The 20,740-nt window shown below is 39.8% G+C and overlaps 2 protein-coding genes and 1 non-coding gene across 9 annotated transcripts in view; all 3 read right to left on the bottom strand.

Annotated features, from left to right (window-relative positions):
* The window catches only part of BCAS3 (BCAS3 microtubule associated cell migration factor), a 578,108-nt gene extending 572,618 nt beyond the window's left edge, over positions 1 to 5,490 (bottom strand). For 6 of the 7 annotated variants that reach the window (XM_029211565.1, XM_029211569.1, XM_029211572.1 and 3 more), the window contains exons 1-2: positions 5,358 to 5,490; positions 3,555 to 3,642 (exon numbers count right to left, since the gene is read on the bottom strand). In XM_029211565.1, coding sequence (XP_029067398.1) covers positions 3,555 to 3,625 — 71 coding nt within the window. In that variant the 5' untranslated portion in view covers positions 3,626 to 3,642; positions 5,358 to 5,490. Of the gene's footprint in view, positions 1 to 3,554; positions 3,643 to 5,341 lie in introns of all 7 variants that reach the window. The other variant, XM_029211568.1, reaches the window with a different exon arrangement.
* Positions 5,491 to 8,758: 3,268 nt separating this feature from the next.
* Positions 8,759 to 8,864, bottom strand: LOC114889865. Its single transcript, XR_003792159.1, has one exon. It is a non-coding gene; the product is annotated as a U6 spliceosomal RNA (small nuclear RNA).
* A 6,966-nt stretch (positions 8,865 to 15,830) lies between these two features.
* The window catches only part of PPM1D (protein phosphatase, Mg2+/Mn2+ dependent 1D), a 53,712-nt gene continuing 48,802 nt past the window's right edge, over positions 15,831 to 20,740 (bottom strand). The window contains exon 6 of the mRNA XM_029212668.1: positions 15,831 to 17,330. Coding sequence (XP_029068501.1) covers positions 16,773 to 17,330 — 558 coding nt within the window. The 3' untranslated portion in view covers positions 15,831 to 16,772. The remainder of the gene's footprint in view (positions 17,331 to 20,740) is intronic.

Raw genomic sequence — 20,740 nt, forward strand, 5'->3', positions numbered from 1 at the left:
CCCCTGTGCTATACAGTAAATCCATGTTGTTTATGTATTTTATATATAGTAGTATGTATCTGTTAATACCATACTCCTAATTTATCCCTCTCTCTCTCTCTCCTCTTTGGTAGCCATAAGTTTGTTTTCCATGTCTGTGACTCTGTTTCTGTTTTGAAATATAAAAGTTCATTTGTATTATTCTTCAGATTCCACGTATAAGTGATATCATATGACATTTGTCTTTCTCTGCTTGGCTTACTTCACTCAGTATGATAATCTCTAGGTCCATCCATGTTGCTGCAAATAGCAATAATTGATTCTTTTTTATGGCCGCCCGCTCTCTTACTTTGATACAGATAGAACTTTTAACTCATATTTGAAGGAGTGCTGACAGAAGACTTGGCTAAAGCAAGACCGTCCTCTTGAGTCAGAGCAGAAGAATGCCCTAGTTAGAGCAAGAAAAACTGTTGCTGATGACTCAGTATTTAGTGACCTTCTCTTTAGACTGGTTAAGAACCTAGTCCCTTACCTGTATCTAGCAAAGTGAATCTATATTTTGCTGCAGATGCAGGCATTAGAAGGAGTTATTAAACAGTCCTCACAGAACTTTTGGTGTGGATAAGGTATGGGAAAATATCAAAATGCATAAAGGTGAAGAACTATTAAGGACACTAAGATATTTTAAATGGGAAATACATGGAGATCAGCAAATGGAGGAAAAAAATTTTTCTTCAAAATATATACCAAATCAAATTCATTTCAGAGAAATGTGAAAAATTACATTTGAAGAAAATAATGTGAGTTACCCTAAATCCTATTTTTTAAAAAGGCAATATGCCTTAGATACCTACAAAAACTGAGTAGGCCTTAAAAAAAATTTTTGATTAGGCCTACCTCTCCAACCTCACTTTTCTCCCACTCTTGTAACTTACTCTGCTTCAGTCACATGCAACTTCAATTCTTAGACTACACCAAGCTCTTCTTTGAATCAAGACCTTTACACCAGCTTTTTTTCTGCATGGATCCCTTCGCAAATTCTTCCCTGCCTTTTAGATCTCCAGCCTAAGTGTTACCTCCTCAGAGAGGCCTTCCCTGACGGCCTTAAATCATACTCCCTAATGCTGTTCTCTAACATAGCACACCAGGCACTGATCAGAGCCTGTAATTACTTACTGTGTCCTCCACTAGAATGCAAACTCTATTACAGAAAGGAATCCATCTCTCATATTTACCTTATATCTCCAGAATCTATAAGCCAGTACTTAGCCACAGAGTAGATGCTCAAGCATTATTGTTAAAAGAATACTGAATAAATTAAAGAACTTCAAAAAACACTAAAATTATGTATTGCGTAACAAAAAGCAATATATGTGGAATACCATATGGTGAGGCAGCATAGAATAGGGCATAAGCACACAGACTCTGGAGACAAACTGCCTGGGTTTGATCCAGGTTTCCCTTCTTGGATGTTACCAAGGAAAACTTTTCTCTCTCTGCTTTGGTTTCCTCATCTGTAAAATGAAGATTGCAACAGTACCTAACTCATAGCTAATAATATGCTTAGCCTGTTGCCATGGTCCACAGTTAGCAAAGAAATATATAGCCCTGGGAAATGCAGGAGAGAAAAAAAAGCAAGTATAATGGTGAAATATCATACTATACATATATTTTTTGTTAGTCTGAGAAGGCAATTTTATGTAACATGCTAAACTGCTCAAGGGAAATAATTCAAAATGCTACAGTTCCCTTATTAACACTTTGAAAGACAGAAAGCAAACTTTATCTCCTTAGCCAGGTATTCAAGGGTCTTAATTGTCCACCCCAACCTCCTTTAAATAGGTCAACTTCCCTAGATTCCATTTATGAAAATAGCTTGCCTTTCCCACCTCTGCTTACTCCATTGCCTTTGCCGAAAATGTGCCCTTGATTCTAATTGCCCAAATTGTATTCAGCCGTTAAATTACACGATAAATGTCAGCTTTTTCAAAATTTATTTATTTTTGGCTTCATTGGGTCTTTGTTGCTGTGTGCAGGCTTTCTCTAGTTGCGGCGAGCGGGGGCTACTCTTCGCCGTGGTGCATGGGCTTCTCGTTGTGGTGGCTTCTCTTGTTGCGGAGCACGGGCTCTAGGCACGCAGACTTCAATATATGTGGCTCACAGGCTCTGGAGCGCAGGCTCAGTAGCTGTGGCGAACGGGCTTAGTTGCTCCACAGCATGTGGGACCTTCCCGGACCAGGGTTCGAACCCATGTCCCCTGCGTTGGCAGGCGGATTCTTAACCACTGCGCCACCAGGGAAGTCCAAATGTTAGCTTCTTAATGAAACCTTTTCAGATCTAAAATACTCCCACTAAAATATTCCCTCCAATCAAAATTTTAAAAAAATAATAAGGACTTCCCTGGTGGCACAGTGGTTAAGAATCCGCCTGCCAATGCAGGGGACATGGGTTCGAGCCCTGGTCCAGAAAGATCCCACATGCCACGGAGCAACTAAGCACGTGAACCACAACTACCGAGCCCACGTGCCACAACTACTGAAGCCTGCGCGCCTAGAGCCCATGCTCTGCAACAGAGAAGCCACACAATGAGAAGCCCGCGCACCCCAACGAAGAGTAGCTCCCGCTCACCACAACTAGAGAAAGCCTGCACATAGCAAAGACGACCCAATGCAGCCATAAAAAAATAAAATTTTTAAATAAATAATTAAAAACCACAAAATATTCCCTCTAAATTCCCATGCTGTTTTGCTGGCATCTTTTTTATTCATTAGAGTGCTTGCAAGTATACGCAGCTTAAAACTACATTAGGGACTTCCCTGGTGGTCCAGTGGTTAAGAATCCACCTTCCAATGCAGGAGACACCAGTTCGATTCCTGGTCAGGGAACTGAGATCCCACATGCCATGGGACAACTAAGCCTGTGTGCACTCTAGAGCCCGCACGCCACAACTAGAGAGAAGCCCCCACACCACAACAAAGATCCCATGTGCCGCAATTAAGACCCGACACAGCCAAAGAAAAAAAGAAAAAAAAACTACATTAGATTATAAGCTACTGCAAAGTATAGCCATGCTTTGTCAAAAAAATGCTTAAAATATAGAAATGTACTCTTTATGACATTCACTTTGAAACTTTCTGACTGAGACCTAGAGTGATACATCACAATCTAGAAAACATATACATACATATGAATGCATATTATCTATGTGCATGTCAGAACACAATACTAACTCCCAACCATATTTTCTACTATATTCTATTTCATTTTTTGAATAATGGTCTTGATTCACTAAACTGATTTAATGACACTAATTGTTAAACCTGAGGTTTGAAAAAGCAGTACTCAAGGACAAAATACAGTGCTTTTCAAGTACTCTATAAATGCGCTAAATACATCAAACTGACCCTCCAATTATTGCTTTTATTTGGCCTTGGCAATGATGTTTATCATCCTGTAAAGCCAAAATTAAACAGATTTTACAAAAGTAAGTACTGCTTAGAAAGGAAACCTAAATGTTAGTTACTATTCTGAGTAATCTTTCCTTTACCTATCAGGCTTATCTGAAATTTGCTTACGTGACAGCCTGAGGGCGAACCACGACTCCACCAGTACAACGACTGGGTCTTCTGGGGGAATCTGTAGCCATTGCTTCATTCACAAAACCTGTTTCCAGAACAAAAAGACAGAAAATAATGGATCATTATTGTTGGGGGTCGGGAGAAAGATACATGGTTGCTCACTAGAGATCCCTTGTCACAAATACCTAAATGTTAGGTCCTAAAATGTAGGAAAATCTCCCAGCAATTCCTATTACACCTAAAAGAGGGGAGTGCAGAAGAGGAAGAAGTAGATAAAAGATTTTTCAAACTACTATGAGGTTTTCTTATTTGGACCAAGGCTCAGAACCACAAAACTAGTTAAGACCCTTGCAGGACCCTCTGACCTACTGCTTTTTTATTGTTTTTGTTTGTTTGTTTTATTTATTTTTGGCTGTGTTGGGTCTTCGTTGCTGCACTCGGGCTTTCTCTAGTTGTGGCGAGCAGGGGCTACTCTTTACTACGGTGCACAGGCCTCTCATTGCGGTGGCTTCTCTTCTCCGTGTCGCAGAGCACAGGCTCTAGGTGCGTGGGCTTCCGTAGTTGTGGCACACGGGCTCAGTAGTTGTGGCTTGCGGGATCTAGAACATAGGCTCAGTAGTTGTGCAGCACGGGCTTAGTTGCTCCGCGGCATGTGGGATCTTCCCGGACCAGGGCTCGAACCTGTGTCCCCTGCATTGGCAGGTGGATTCTTAACCACTGCACCACCAAGGAAGTCCCTGATCTACTATTAACATAAACTAGGAAGGGATGGAAAGTCTAGCACAGGATCACTTTATAAAAACAAATATGCTAACTTTGTGAGCTAAAATTAAAGAATTTACTGAAATCTTATATTGAGATAATAAAAATATACATGGTATAGTATTTTAAGACCAAATGGAACAGTGAGGTACTACCTTCCAACTAAGAGTGTTGGGAAAATAGGAGTAAAATGGCCTACGTATCCTGATGGATGTTAACTAGTCTTACTGTGGTGATATTTTGCAGTATATACAAATATCGAATCATTATGTTGTACACCTGAAACTCATGTAATTTATATGTCAAATATATATATATATTTTAAAAAGGCTGCAGTCACAATTTAACAAGACTATCAAAATCATATTTGTAACCTAATTTGTAATCATATTTGTAACCTCTGCTATTGTAACCTAATCACCAGAGTCTAAATAAGTAATAAAAACATATATGACATTAGAAGCCCTTCCAGTCTCATCACTGAATCCTGATCCTTGAATGTCTAATAAGCATCTGAATCACTGGGGAGGTTTTAAAAGCATGGACCGTATGTGGTTAAGGTTAAAAGAGACAGCAATATTAAAGATTTCTTACACGGCTCAGGAAAGCCCACAGCCTGGAACTAATCTTGAAAGCCCTTAAAACCATCTCTTCTAAGCAGGGAGCATTCTATCACCTTATTTGAAAACTCGCAAACTGATGAGTCCCATCTGCTACAACCAAAACACCCTGTGCCCCAACTAGCCCAGGTACCCCTTCCTCAGTGGGTATCTTCACCTCCAGCCCCTGAGCCCTCTCATTTCCATTCCACCCTTTATTTCTCGAAACACAGGCTCCCAAGAACTGTCTTAAGGGCCCTGTCTCCTGAGGACGACCCTCGCCAGCCCCTCAGGCCCCACTCTCCTGAAAGACATCAGCACGGCGTTACCCATTTCACCTCCAACGCTGAGCCACCGCTGTCCCCGGCCGCCCTCTGGCCCCTTGCCCTCCCTCCCGTCCCGCTCCGATTTCCACAGCTCTACCTCGTCGAATTCCTACCAGCCAAGCCCTCTCTCCTCACGCTGCTCGTCCCACGTCCTCGCCAAGCCTCCTCAAAGCCGCAGCACCACCAGCCCTCTCACCGGCCGCGCCGCCGGTAAACGCTGCTCTCCAGCTCAAGACTCACTGTTTGGAGTCTCCCCTCGTGATTGACGGTTACCACTTCCTACCACGCCTCAGCGGAACTACCTTTCTAGCCAATCCCAGAAGCAAACTGGCCGCGGCTGGGCACCGCCCTTAGAGGTCAGGTTCGCCAACCAGCAAGTAGCAAAGAGGCGGACCCGCCTCCTGAAGTGATCCAATCCGCTGGGGCTCGAGGGAAAACACAACAGTATGTGAGTTCGGGTGAAGCCGGGGTGTAAGGTTCGGTTGCGAACGCAGGCAGGTAGGGAGGAGTTACAAACATGTCTGTTTTCCTTTGGACACAGCACCTTCGTGGCCTTGTCAAAAAGCATCATGCCGCAGAAGCCTGTGCACGTCACTTGGGTGTCTCAGGCTGGGAGTCGTACCTTACGGGGACCGGTCTGTTTACATCGAATTCTCGCGATAGCTGGTTCGAAGCTCAACGCACGTGGACGTGGCAGCTGCCAATCACTTTTAGCTGGCCAGTCAACCATCCCGAACGCGCCTTCTGCCCCGCCCTTTTCAATGTGTTTACCTTCCGGGAGCCTAGGCTGGCTGACGCTGATGGGCTGCCCTGCAGCCGGGGTGGTGATCTGAATGACCGGTACGGCTTGTATTGTTTTCAATTTGACCTGGGTTTGTGGACCACACCTGACTCCTTCCTAACTGTTTACACTTCCCGTAAGGAACATATTGAGATCGCCCTGGTGTCATTCCGTCGGTTACATTTCTTATATAATAATATTTATTGTTCTATCGAAGGAACGCTCAACATAGACTTAAGCACTTCATAAGTACTATCAAATTTAATACTCCTGACAATCCCATGAAAATATGGCTTATTAATAGGCATGGGGTTTGTAACAAAGTGGCTGATACAGCAGTAAAAACTTTTAAAAGGTTTTAGCACTGTGAAGGAGGGAAAAGTTTAGTAGAGAAAATACCTCACCAGAAATATGCAGTTAATCAGGTGCTGGACAGATGGATGATAATATAGATATAGCCAAGAAACCACCCATTTGCTTGTGATGCTCAATTAGTGCCAATAAAAAGGACACCCAAAGTAATATTTATCAGGCTAATGTTTGGACTTTCATGTTCTTTCACTACACAAATTCCCAGCACTGTCGTCCTTTTAAGATTTGCTTCCTACATTAAACCCAGTAATGAAAGAATCTTTCCAGTATTTTGTATTCCCTTTGTTCTTATTGCTATCACTGGCTTACTTCCTTGTTGTCTTTGAAATGTTTTTTGGTTATTTCTCTAATACATGTCTCATTTTCTCCCACTATAAAGTTAAACTCCTCCTAGGCATTAATAGACTAAAGCTTTCATGTTGTTGAATCCCCCTTTATACCTAACTACCCTGAACACAACACATATTTCAAAATTCAGACTTACTTGAATTAAATAATTATTACTCTCATGTTGTCCCTGACCCAGAGCAGGAATAAAGAGAAAATCCAGAGGAGACCAATAGGTAATACTCACAAGTGGGATAACCAGCATTTGTATAAGGTTTTTCAGTTTAAATAGCTGTTTTACATGCATTGTTAAATTCCATAACTCTTTCACTATTCCTCTACAAAGCTGTGGAAGAACCAAGGAAACAAAAATCATAAACACAAATTCATTCATTCAATAAATATTTGAATGCCTACTAAGTGTCAGGCATGTTCTAGGCTCTGGAGATACAGCAATAAACAAATCAACCAATGTACTTGTCCTCAGCCAGAGAATTTGCATTCTGGTGGGAAGACAGAAATAAACACACAAACAGAGAAATTCAAGGAGTGTAAAATGGTATGGGAAAAAAATAAGCCAAATAAACAGAGGTCAGAGCTGGCTTATTTTAGGTAATGTGGTCAGGGAAGGCCTCTCAGTAGATGGCACTTGAGCAAAGACTTCAATGAAGTAGTAAGAAAGCTGCTCTGAGGGAAAAGCAGTCAGGATAAAAGAAACAACAGGTACAAAGGCCTTAAGAAAGGAATGAATTTTGAAGATGAATGAGAAAAACATTGTTGTTAAAGTGAATTAAATAGAAAATGATAGCAAACTAGTTGGGAGAGGTAAGCAGTGGCCAAATGGAGTATAGTGTATAGAATTATAAGGAGTTTTAGTTTTATTCTAGGGTGGGACTCTATTGGAGGACTTTCAGCTACGAAGTGTCATGATCATACTTATATTTCTAAAAGATCGTTCTATCTACTAAACAGAGAATAAACTGTCATTAGGGAGGGGACAAGAGTGGAAACAGTGCGTCAAGTAGGGAGGCTATTTCACTAGACCAGATGGGAGAGCTGTCTAGAACTAGGCCTAGAAGTGAAGCAGCAGAGGTGAAAAGTAATCACTTTCAGAATATTTTGGAAGACAGAACTAAAAGAACTTGATAATGGGTTGGATGTGGGATAGAAGGAAATGAGAGAATCAGGGACGATGCCTGTGCTTTGGGCTTGAACAACTGAGTGATGATGTTTACAGATAGGATGAACCCTGTTGAAGTTATACATTTTTTTAGTGGGGATGAATTTCTGTGCCCTGGTTTCATCCTTTGTAAATTGTAAAAAAAAAAAAATTATTAGCCTGATAGGATTTTTTTATTAATGTGATGTTTTGATAGGAGGTTGTGTTTTATTTTATGTTTATTTAATTTATTTATTTGGCCACATCATGGCATGCAGGATCCTAGTTCCAGACCAGCCATCGAACCTGTGCCCCCTGCAGTGGAAGCACAGAGTCCCAACAACTGGACCCACCAGGGAATTCCCAGGATTTAAAAAAATTAATTTATTTACTTATTTATGGCTGCATTGTGTCTCTGTGGCTGTGCAAGGGCTTTCTCTAGTTGTGGTGAGTGGGGGCTGCTCTTCGTTGCGGTGCACAGGCTTCTCGTTGCTGTGGCTTCTCTTGTTGCAGAGCACGGGCTCTAGGCGCGTGGGCTTCAGTAGTTGCGGCATGTGGGCTCAGTAGTTGTGGCTCACGGGCTCTAGAGCACAGGCTCAGGAGCTGTGTCACACAGGTTTAGTTGCTCTACAGCATGTGGGATCTTTCCAGACCAGGGCTCGAACCCATGTCCCCTGCATTGGCAGGCGGACTCTCAACCACTGCACCACCAGGGAAGTCCCAGCAGGATTTTTTTTTTTTAAGTTTTAAAATTTTGCAAAGTTTAATGTTGGTACTGTTTCTTTCCATATCAGTTGGTACAATTTACATCATATTTTATACTATTTAATCTTTGCAAAGACATCATATACACAAAGATACAAATTCGATAACTGAAAAATATGGAATGTTTCATGAATTTGCATGTAATCCTGTGCAAGGGCCATGCTAATCTTCTCTGTGTCATTCCAATTTTAGTATATGTGCTGCCAAAGTGAGCACAAGCCTCACAATTCAACAAGTGGGATTCTTATGAAGTGTAAATAAATTTAAACTTCTCAGAACCAGTTAGAAATTTATACAAATTAACTCGTTGTAATTACTAACTTGCCAGTCTTACCAGGTTGAGAAGTTCCGAACCTTAGGACCTGCTTTCCTTTCTTATCGAAGTTTTCCTGCCAGAACACCATATGTCATTACTTGCCTTGAGTTGGAAAACAGTTTGCATTCACATCTGTAAATGTATTCATCCTCTTAACTTATGTAAGGTTTTTGCACACAATTCTCAATTCTTGAAGAGATAACAACAGATTTTGGTTTTCTACTGTCATGTGAGAATATTAGGCCCCAGCAGTGTGCCATTGTGAGGAAGTAAAAGTGCTGCAGTAAACCGAAAAACAAAACAAAACAAAACAAAAAAACCCCAGCTATACTCCGTTTTTTCTCCACAAAGATGGTGTTCGATTCTCTCATCAGCCTTCAAATAGAGAGAAAATAGAATTTGTGGTGATCATGTTTTGAACGGACGTGAATTGTGGGTGCTTTGTCCATATTGCCAGCTGATGAGTCACTTCAGATTATTGGGACGTGGGGAAATGTTTCACAATCTGTTCTTGGGATTGAGCAATCCCAGCTAGGAAACTCATTTTCAGTATATAAGAAAGTAAACTTCAAGCTAGAGTCCTTGTTCTTCCAGTTGCTATAATGGCCCATTGTAATAAATCACTGATTACTAAAACTGCCTCTCCGGTGGCCATGCAAATCAAAAACAAAAGTTCCCAGTTCCCAGAGATTTGTCAGAGAACTATCCAAATGTCAAGGTCAGTTTATACTTTCTCCCCTCTTTTTGTTTGGTAGGATTAGGATTCTTTTTTCAGCCTCAGACAAGCCATTGCCTCACTTGTTTTGGCCACCAAAAACACTTGGACAAGAATCACATAATTTAAGCAGTGGTGAAATAATCTGATTTCACATAGAGCTATGGTGAACATTAATATTTTAATTGTCAGTCAAGCATAAGGAAAAACAAAGAGGGAATTCCCTGGTGGTCCAGTGGTTAGGACTCTACACTTTCACTGCTGAGGGCAGGGGTTCAATCACTGGTGGGGGAACTAAGATCCTGCAGGCCGCGCCAAAAAAAAAAAAAAAGAAAAAAGGAAAACAAAGAGGTAAAAAAATCATCATCGGGCTTCCCTGGTGGCACAGTGGTTGAGAGTCCACCTGCCGATGCAGGGGACACGGGTTCGTGCCCCGGTCCGGGAAGATCCCACATGCCGTGGAGCGGCTGGGCCCGTGAGCCATGGCCACTGAGGCTGTGCGTCCGGAGCCTGTGCTCCGCAATGGGAGAGGCCACAACAGTGAGAGGCCCACGTACCACAAAAAAAAAAAAAAAAAAAAAAAAATCATCATCAAGTGTAAGTTCATCAGTTGTTCAATGGTATCACTCTGGTTGGGGATGTTGTAGCAAAGGTGATTGTACGTGTGTTAAGGCAGGCCATATATGGGAAATCTGTACCTTCTGCTCTAATTTTGCTGTGAACCTGAAACTGCTCTAGAAAATGTCTATTAAAAATTACATTTCTCTAAAATGTAATGTAATGTGAGGTAAAATACATTAATTACTCACTCCATAGACATTCTCTCGTGCATTCATCAGGCTGAAACTTTTGAACACTACCATTTGTGGTAATCGCCTAAAAATTATAATTCGAACCTTCAGAATTGCAAAACCAACATAATCCAAGGTTATATCACCTCACATCTCTTTAATTACAACGCCTGCCATTTGTCTGCCCTGCATATTACTAGATAACTGTGGTTTCTGAAACACCATTTCCCACATTTCTATTTGAAATTCTAAGTATTTGTTTACTATCTTGGGTCCCTTCACCCTAACCCACAGGTCTCTTTAGCCCACTCTGCTCATTCTCAGGCCCAGCAAACTTTCTGAAAATACAGTGATAATTTTTTTTTGCTTTGTCATTCTCTTGAAACTATTATTTATAAAGTGGCCATGTAATTTGTCATCCTGCCTAGGAAACCTTCATGAAATGAGGCTCTATTAATAATTAAACCAAAAAAATAAGGTAAAGTAGGACTGTCCCCCGCAAACCATGAAGTATGGTTACCCTTTATCTTTGACACATTAGTACTACTTTGTAACTGTTTTGTGCATGATTATATATTTCTGCATGATTATAATTCTATTGTCTATTTAGCTAAAATGTAAACTCTTTGACAGAAGTGATTATTTGTTTCATTTCTATTTTCCATAAGACTCTGCTCACTAACAGGAAAAATTTCATGTCAGAACCCCAGTAATTTATCCTACAATTTGGAGCTGGTATTTATAATTAAAGATACCAGAAAGTAAAACTATTAACAAAGACCAAAAATTAGTTTCATCAACTGTTTTAATGATGGCCATGGCATAATTTATCTTCCCCTCATATATGTAAACCTGGATAAAGATTGCTTTAAATCAGTGAAAACTGAATATGTAGTAACAGTTTTGAGAAGCTAAAATTTTAATATTAGGAAACATTTATAAACATTTATTTAGCACTATATACCTGCCATTGTAGTAGTATTATCTGCATTTTACAGGTGGGGACCAAAACTCAAAGATGTTAAGCCATTTAGTCCCAAGTTCAGGCAAAGTGACAAAAGTGCATGGTTCCTGAAGCCTCAGCTTTCTGCCTGAAAAAGAAGAACCCCAAAGAAAGGGAAGGTACCATGGAAACTGTAGAGAGGGAGGAGCTCAGGAAAGCGACCCCACTGAGTACATTAGGCATGAATCTGATTCTAATCAGCATATTAAAGACTTTGAGAACTTAACTGGCAGATAGATCACTGCCCAGGTCCCCAACTAGCTACTGGGTGATGAACACATGGGACAGATCAAATAACACAATGGCAAAGGATTTGGAAAATGAACTGATATTGAAGCCACAGACCACAGAAGGTGTGTTGGAATATGTGGCATTGAGACAGGAAGGGGGCAGGGCACAACCTTTTAAAGAATGACAGCCATTGAGGATGTGACATAAACTGGTTAGCACAAACTAGGTCCAAGATGGCAGATGACTGGCTTCCGCTAAACCTTGAGCCTCAGTATATGCTCAATGTGATACGTCAGCAAGCTAAATGACACACCCACAGGTGCCATGACAGTTCCAAGGCCCACCATAAAAGGCCAAAAAATGGGCGGTGGCCCAATTCCTGGAAATTCCCGCCCCTTCCCCAAAATAGTTGGAATAATCCAACTATTACCCACCACTATAAAACCTGACAACCCCATACCCTTAAGCCTCTGGCCTTCTGAGATGACCCACATTCAGTGTGTATCTCCCTGCGTAAGCCTTCTTTCACTTTATTATGGCTCGCTCTTGAATTATTTCCTGCATGAAGCCAAGAACCCACACTCAGCAGCCGTCCCAGGGACTTGCCTGAGACCTAGGACGGGACGTGACCATCCTCTTGTGCCCCACTTTCTTTCCTGCAACAGCGTGAATTAACCAGATTGACTACCTATTAAAACAATGATCTCCATAAGAGCTAAATAAGATTGTCATAATACTCAAATGTCTAGGATAGAATCCAAAATTACATGGTATACAAAGAACCAGGAAAACCTCAATTTGCATGACAAAAACAATTAACAGATGCCAATACCTGAATGACAAAGAATAATATCTGACACTTTAAACCAATATTATACAAATGCTCTTGCAAGCAACTGTGAACACTCGACATGAATGGAAAAACAGAAAATCTCAAAAAAGAGAAGATATAAAGAACTGTAAGCAGATAGGGTAGGGGGTCCTTGGAGAAAGAGAACCAGGCCTGGCTTTCTTGACATAAGAGAAACTATTTTGGCGTAAGCCATTTTGTGACCTAAGCCTGGTCACGAAGCTTGCCCTTGAACAGGTCTCAGTAATTAATGATATTAAGGGAAGTGAGGGAATTCAGGAACAATGGAAAAGCAGTCAAGAAACAATAGTTCAGTGATAAAAGTCCTAGTTCCTCCCCAAGGGGTGTACATAACAATCTGATACATATCCTCTGATCATATCCTCTGATACATATCTGGTACAAATCCTTTCCGTGTCCCCCATTTCTTGTTTGTAGGAAATAGGCTTCATTCAGCCTCCTGACCTTCCCTGAGTTCCAAAGAGCAGTTTCAAACTGCTGCTTATCAGGGAAGGGGAGGGAAAGCAGAAACAAAGGGGGAGCAGTCAAGAAACGATAGTGCAGCTGTGGGGCAGGGTCCTGGTTTCTCCTCAAGGAATATAACAATATCTTTGAGTTCTGTAGGAACTATGGCCCCCACTCGGGTGGAGAATGGTAACTTAAGGCTGAGCACAAGATTCCTTGAACACGGCTGTTACCTCACCATAGACCAATCCGAAGAAAGTCTGCACGTGGGAAGTCTGATCCCTCTTCCCAAAATGATTCTCCCTTTAAAAACTTTCATGGTCAAGCAGAATCTTCAAAGTTGATTTTTGGACACCAGTCCGTCTTCTCCCCAGATTGCTGACTTCCTGAATAAAGCAACTCTTCCTTTCCAACCAACACTCTCATCTCTTGAATATTGGTTTTCCAGCGGCGAGCAGCAGAACCTGAGTTCGGTAACACCACCACCTTCCTCCTGGGAGAAGAAGCTGGAGATTAAGTTAATAATTGATCATGCCTATATAATGAAGCCTCCATGAAAATCCCTGAACTGTGGGCTTTGGAGAGCTGCCAGACTGGTGAACAGACTCATGTGCTGGCAGGGTGGTACAACCCAAATCCGTGGGGACAGAACCTCCTACACTTGGAACCCTTCTGGACTTTCCTGATGTCTCTTCATCTAGCTGTTCATCTATATCTTTATTATATGATAAACCAGTAAACACATTTCCCTGAGTTCTGTGAGCTGTTCTAGCAAAGTATCAAACCTGAGGTGGTGATTGTGGGAATGCTGAATTATAGTCAGCCAGTCAGAAGAGTAGGTGACAACCTGGGACTTGCAATTGGCATCTGAAGTGGGGGCAGCACCATGAGACTGAGCCCTTAACTTGTGGGATCAGATGGATAGTGTCAGACTGAACTGAACTGTAGGACACCCAGTTGGTGTCTGCAGAATATTGCAGCATTGCTTGGTGTAGGAAAACCCACACATCTGGCATCTTAAGTATTTTGAGTGTGAGTAAAGGAAGAAGTAGTGTTTGTTTTCCTTTCAGTGGACACGGTTAAGTAGTGGCATAGGTAAATAACATATCCAGAGTAGAATACGAAAGAATGAGGAGGTGCTGTGATGTACTGATGTGGAAAAATCTTTAAGATATAAGATTAAGAGAGAAACAGATGTATAGTTGCATGTCTATGTACAGATTGGTTGGCTAACCTGGGGACTAAGGTGAGGGTAGTTTCATTATGTACCCTTTTATAAATCATGAATTTTGCATCATGCATTATACTACTGATGTATACATTAGAGGCAAATAAAATTTAATAAAAATAATATAAACATTAAAACATTGTTAATTGCATAACATCTTTAACTCGTTAAAGAAAAGGCCTAAAAACAGCCCTAGGTACACATACAAAAGAGAGCTAATTTTACCTTTTAGTTATGTATCTCAAACCAAAAATGTTTCCAGTATTAGACAGCTATTAGTATGGTATGGAACTGGACTCTATGGCACTATAAATGTGACCTAGGAAAGAATGCTATGACATTTACATTAAAAAATTAATCTGAAAAATAAAGATGGAAAAATTCTTCACAAAAAATTGACTCCAAAAGTGTATGCTACTTGCTATATGTCATTACCTTGGAAAGATCTGAAAAACAAACTCATTAGTTTTGAAAAACTAGCCAAAATTAATGTTTCACCTGAACCACTGGTTCTCAATCTTTTTTTTTTGAAGGAAATTTTTATTTATTTATTTGGCTGCATTGGGTCTTCATTGCTGCACGCGGGCTTTCTCTAGTTGCAGTGAGCAGGGGCTACTACTCTTTTTTTTTTTTTTTTTTTTTTTTGCGGTATGCGGGCCTCTCACTGTTGTGGCCTCTCCCATTGCGGAGCACAGGCTCCGGACGTGCAAGCTCAGCGGCCATGGCTCATGGGCCCAGCCGCTCCGCGGCATGTGGGATCTTCCCGGACCAGGGCACGAACCCGTGTCCCCTGCATCGGCAGGAGGACTCTCAACCACTGTGCCACCAGGGAAGCCCCGGGGCTACTCTTCATTGCGGTGTGTGGGCTTCTCATTGCAGTGGCTTCTCTTGTTGTGGAGCACGGGCTCTAGGCACGCAGGCTTCAGTAGTTGTGGCACACGGGCTCAGTAGTTGTGCTCACAGGCTCTAGAGGACAGGCTCAGTAGTTGTGGTGCACGGGCTTAGTTGTTCTGTGGCATGTGGGATCTTGCCAGACCAGGGCTCGAACCCATGTCCCCTGCACTGGCAGGCAGATTCTTAACCACTGTGCCACCAGGGAAGCCCTCAATTAATCCTCTTATGGAAAACTGGTGTGCTTCCAATTGCACAGTTCCTAGGATACTGTAGGTGCATGGTCAATGTTGAATGCAAGGATTAACTCTTCAATGTCTCATTTAGAGTCCTATTCTAAATTAATAAATTGAAAAAATTTCTCTTTGTAGAACAATTTATCACACCAAAAGAACATACTCTTAGTATTTTGGTATTAGTTCCTTTTAGTTTTTTCTTATATTACCAAATAATCATTTTATTCATTTTTAATTGCTATGTAATATTTCATCAAACTCTTATAAGCCATAACTGATCTAACCATATACTTATTATTGTATATTTAGCCTGATTTGATGTACTCTAAGTTAAAACTAAAAAGTCAAGATTGCAAAAATGAACATTACATGTATTTTAAGTTGTTACTCTAAAGCTTGATCATGGCCTAACAAAAAGTTAATATACACCATTTAAACAAACCACTAACAAAAATCCAGCAACATCAGTAACAGTTCACTGATTTTATTAGATGAACAAACATGTCCATATAATCAATGAAAACCATAGGATATATAAAATAATTTAAGAAATGTTGGGAATTAGCAGCACCATTCGTTATTGACATAGCAAGAAAAACTTCACATATTTTATGCAAACACTAGAAGAGGATATAGCTACTTTTAAGACCTACTAATGCCACTGAATGTCTGGGATGATTGAGAAGGGCATCTTTTTAGGCAAACCTACCTCCTTCTACTTCAAAGATTTGGTGAGCAAATCTGATGATTAATGTTTAGAAAAAATGCTACTGAATGAAATAAGAGATACTGCATAGTATTTTAATTAGGACAAGGAGACTAAAACCCAGCTGCTTTTGCATGGCTCAACACTTCTGCTTCTATGAAAAATTTAGTTCTGAATTATGAAATCAGAAATAAAGAATAATTTTTAAAAGACACTAGTTGTCTCTAAGAAACATTAAGTGGAACACAGGTCACTATGAAAATACATCACTTTTCCAGTTTGCTTCATAATTTACTTTTAAAAGTTCTGTAGTTTTCATCACAAGTGACTTATACAAATTTCTTAATAAGCATTTTTAAAAGTTTAAATGTATTTCTAAAATCGAATAGATTCTTGTGATTTTTTTTTAAACCTTTAGCCCTGTTGTTACATTTACTGTGTATCAGAGTAAGAGACTGAGTTTGTGTGAAGGATACAAATTTACACACATTTTATAGCAACTTATACCCTAACATCTACAAAATTCACATTTATAATACAAGCAAGTACAAGGCCAGGATAAAACTGTTGAATTCCAAAAAGTCAAACTGTATACTATTTTTATTTTGTCCCCTTAAAAAAAGTTCAACTTCGGCACCAAATTCAAAGAGCCCTCTTAGAAGTTTGGAAAAAAAAAAAATTCCAGATATATTTCAGCAAACACAAACAGTTTTTCTGTGCTGATGAAGTAAAGGATTTCCAATTTTCTTCTGGCCCCTAAGTCTGCGTCGCATGGTAAGTTTAACAGAGTTCTTTCGCTGTGAGTTTGTGGGGAGGCTTGCAGGCTGAGCACCGCTACTTCGACTTAAACCATTTCGTCTATGCTTCTTCACAAGAGGGCCAGAGTTGGATTCTTCTAATGTCCTTTTGAAGTTTGTTGGAGGGGTTCTTTCAACTTCTTGAGCTTTCATTTGACCTGGGATCGACATCTTTAAATTTTTTTGGTCCATGATGGTGTTTGTTGAATTGGTAGGCACAAGGCCAACTGACAGGCTGTTATTCAAAGAATCATGTATCCTTAAAGTCAGGGCTTTAGTGCAATTTTCTTCAAGTGGCTCTGGATCTTTTGAGGATATGACTGCAGCCTGGACATTCCCTCGAGCTATCTCAGCTGGGACTTCTAAATAATTCTCTGAGAAGGCATTACTACGAATAAGGGCAGGTATGTGGTCCTTAGAGTTCAGCCTTGGCCATGGGTCCTCCTCCAGTGACTGAAAAACAAGAAGGTAAACCAAGTAAGAAATAATTTATCCTAGAATTCAGCGTAACCATTGGGGAAATGAAAAGATTTCATTAGAATAAGTGACAAATTTGTTTATTTGGGGGGTTTATTTCCTACTTTCTATATTTTAATTTCTGAATATTCAGTAGTGTGGAAAATGTGAAGTGCAACATTAAAGCAACTCTGTCATAATGGAAATTCAGACTGTTGCTTTGCACCCATCTCCCAAACACTAGATACTGTTCTGTTATTTGAGAAAACAGGACATATGGGAATGTACTGAGTATGGCTGGGGCAACTTTCAAAGATATAAGTGAGGGCTTCCCTGGTGGCACAGTGGTTAAGAATCCGCCTGCCAATGCAGGGGACACAGGTTCAAGCCCTGGTCCGGGAAGATCCCACATGCCACGGAGCAACTAAGCCCATAAGCCACAACTACTAAGCCTGCGCTCTAGAGCCCGCAAGCCACAACCACTGAGCCCACGTGCCACACCTACTGAAGCCCGCACACCTAGAGCCTGTGCTCCGCAACAAGAGAAGCCACCACAATGAGAAGCCTGCGCACCACAACGAAGAGTAGCCCCCGCTCACTGCAAAGAGAGAAAGCCTGCGCACAGCAACAAAGACCCAACACAGCCAAACGTAAATAAATAAAATAAATTTATTTTTTTAAAAAAGATATAAGTGAAAATCATACGGAAACTTTCAGGTATTGTTTTTTAAAAAGCTTCACAGGAGGTTCAGATATGCACCACTCCTTTAGGTGTAGTGCCTCAGATCTATATGTATTCAGAATATCCTCCCATCTCCAGACAGATAAGAACATTCTTCCTATCAAATACAAATCTTCCACTATAATATTTTAGAAAAACATTGCTTTAATACTTTCTTAAGTACAAATTTTAAGCATAAATACTATCTCTTGCCCAAGTGTGTAACATTTCCCTCAATCATTTCCTCTCTCAATCAAATCAAATTTATTAAAATAGTAATATATTCTGAAGAGCCCAAGTAAACCATTTTGTAGAATGGTAAACAAAGACATATTATCTGGTCGCCCTCTGATATAAAATCCCCTAGGAATAAACGCCTTTCGAGAAAGTGCTCTATAAAAAAGCATATTTATAAAACGAATGTTCCCTTTAACGTTTCTAGATTTAAAAAGAAAAAGGCAAATTGAAGCAATCAAACGCATTTCAATTTAACCATGTAACACGAACATGCTTTACTGAAAAAAAATGAACTTTAGGTCCAGTGGAGGCTAGAGATGAGAAACCCTAAAGTTCCTATTTTGGTACTGCCCCAAATAGAATGCTGCTACCTTTTTTAAAAAAAAACTAAGAATATATTCTTCCTTTCTGGGGTCATTGGCTCATTTATTTATTTTATACTACATGGTTTACTGAAAGCCCAATTCTTATCTGTTTTAACACTGACTAGATGTTGGGCAGCAACCTTATTTCAAAATACCAGTGTTGAGAACGGATAACAGGACAGTCTCTGTTCTAGAATATTTACATCTGGCTTTCAACGATATCAACAACAACTTGTCTGTGAATTTATCCCCACTGCATTAGGTTGATTCCAATGCCTACTACCCTGATCACAAGCATGTTCTGACTGACCACAGAAAACTAGTCATTAGTAATTTTTGACTAAAAGTTCATCTTGGTTTAATATAGAAAAAGGATTTGCAACAAGACCAGGCAGCAGATAAATTCTGTAGACAGAAGGCTTCCTACTACCAAACAAGCACATCACTAATTTAGGCACAAGAAGAAAGGTACTAATCAAGCCACTTACAGAAATAGAACATATTGCTCTAGTTTATGCAACAATGTTAGACATTAGATGGAATTCCTTTACAAAAGAAAAACAATGGGATGATATCAGAGTTAACACAATTTACTGTAATTTCTGTTGTGCTGTGTCTTTTTAAATTCACAAATTATTCTGATACTACAGGTGCACTGGCTTTTCTTCCCCCACTTTTTCCTTGAACTTTCCTTCTCTTTTTATCGGCATTCTGTGGAAATACATTGCATCTGTTAGCTCAGGCAACTGCCTAGACTTCCTAGACTGATCCCAGATTAATGACTACTGTATTGCTAAGCCTTCTTACAGGCTCATAAAACACTTGTGATATTGAGAGGTTATGTCCTAAAAACTCACACTTTAAAAGTTTCACTACTTCAGAGATCAGCTTTCTTGAGAGCTCCATATATTTTACAATCCAACAGTAAACAACTAATTACAAATTGTGCCTAGAACACAATTGAAACTAAGTGTTAATCCTCTGGAAGAACTCTTTTCCTCATTCCTCCTTCCTATAGCTCTTGGCTTATTTAAAAAACAGCTAAATTTAGTTTTGCCCTAAAGAAAGGATAAAGAAATCTGTGCCATAGTAATATATCACAAACAGAAGTATTTCTACTATTATCTGTCCGAAAACAAGGATTTGACTACCGATTTAGCTTACGATTCAAACAGAAGTTCACATGTCTATAGGTAGATAACCTAGTCTCAAGTGCCTAGTCTAAATGTGGGTAGGTCTTAAAAACCATTCAAAATCAACCAAAATGTCATTTATATCTAGATGTTACTAAACATAGGATTACTGTAACAATGAAATACATCAGAGATACTTGTGAGTAGCCATGGTTAAGATAAACAAACAAAACACAATCTTTGGGGCAGAGATTTGTCTTTATTTACTTGTTAGGCCAGAGCCAACAATACTGATTGTTCTGAACGGCTCTAAATATTCTTTCATATTTAGGTGGGGCCAGATGGTTAACAAACAACCACGCCTACATATAAGTCAGTGCATACATAAATCTCCTAAGCTTTACTTTAGTAAAATTGTTAGATCATTACTTTTCAGAATTTTAAAATATGTTTTAAAAATTATTTCTAGGTGCAATTTATGTTCAATTTTACTAATGCCAATCCACAGACGGCAATAAGTTTTGAGATCAATATTAAGAGTATTTATTCCTATCACAATATCTTCTATCCCCTCATCCTTACCTCCATCTTAACGCCTCCTTCTCTGTACTGGCTAAAGTTCAGTTATTCAAATACAAACACATTAGGAAACACGAAAGTAATGAATACATTCAAATACAGAAACCAGCGAATTCTCAAATGAACATAAGCTCCTTCATAACACTCAAAGAGAATGAAGAGACTTTAAAAGATTTCAATCTGCATTATTATTCAAGAGTTTTCAAAGCAAAGAAAGCTTTGACAAGAAATTCTTTTAAGAAAATAAGCATAAAATATTAATTTGTCAATTTCTAAATGAAGAGTCTATGTAAGGAAAATTAAGTTGCCATATATATAGTGAAGTAAAAGATAGGAAAGTGGTAATAGTAAACTTCCAAGTACTCCATATAG

Source organism: Monodon monoceros, unplaced genomic scaffold (assembly GCF_005190385.1).
Source record: "Monodon monoceros isolate NGI ecotype Baffin Bay Population unplaced genomic scaffold, NGI_Narwhal_1 Super_Scaffold_9, whole genome shotgun sequence".
In the NCBI taxonomy this organism is placed as follows: Eukaryota; Metazoa; Chordata; class Mammalia; order Artiodactyla; family Monodontidae; genus Monodon; species Monodon monoceros.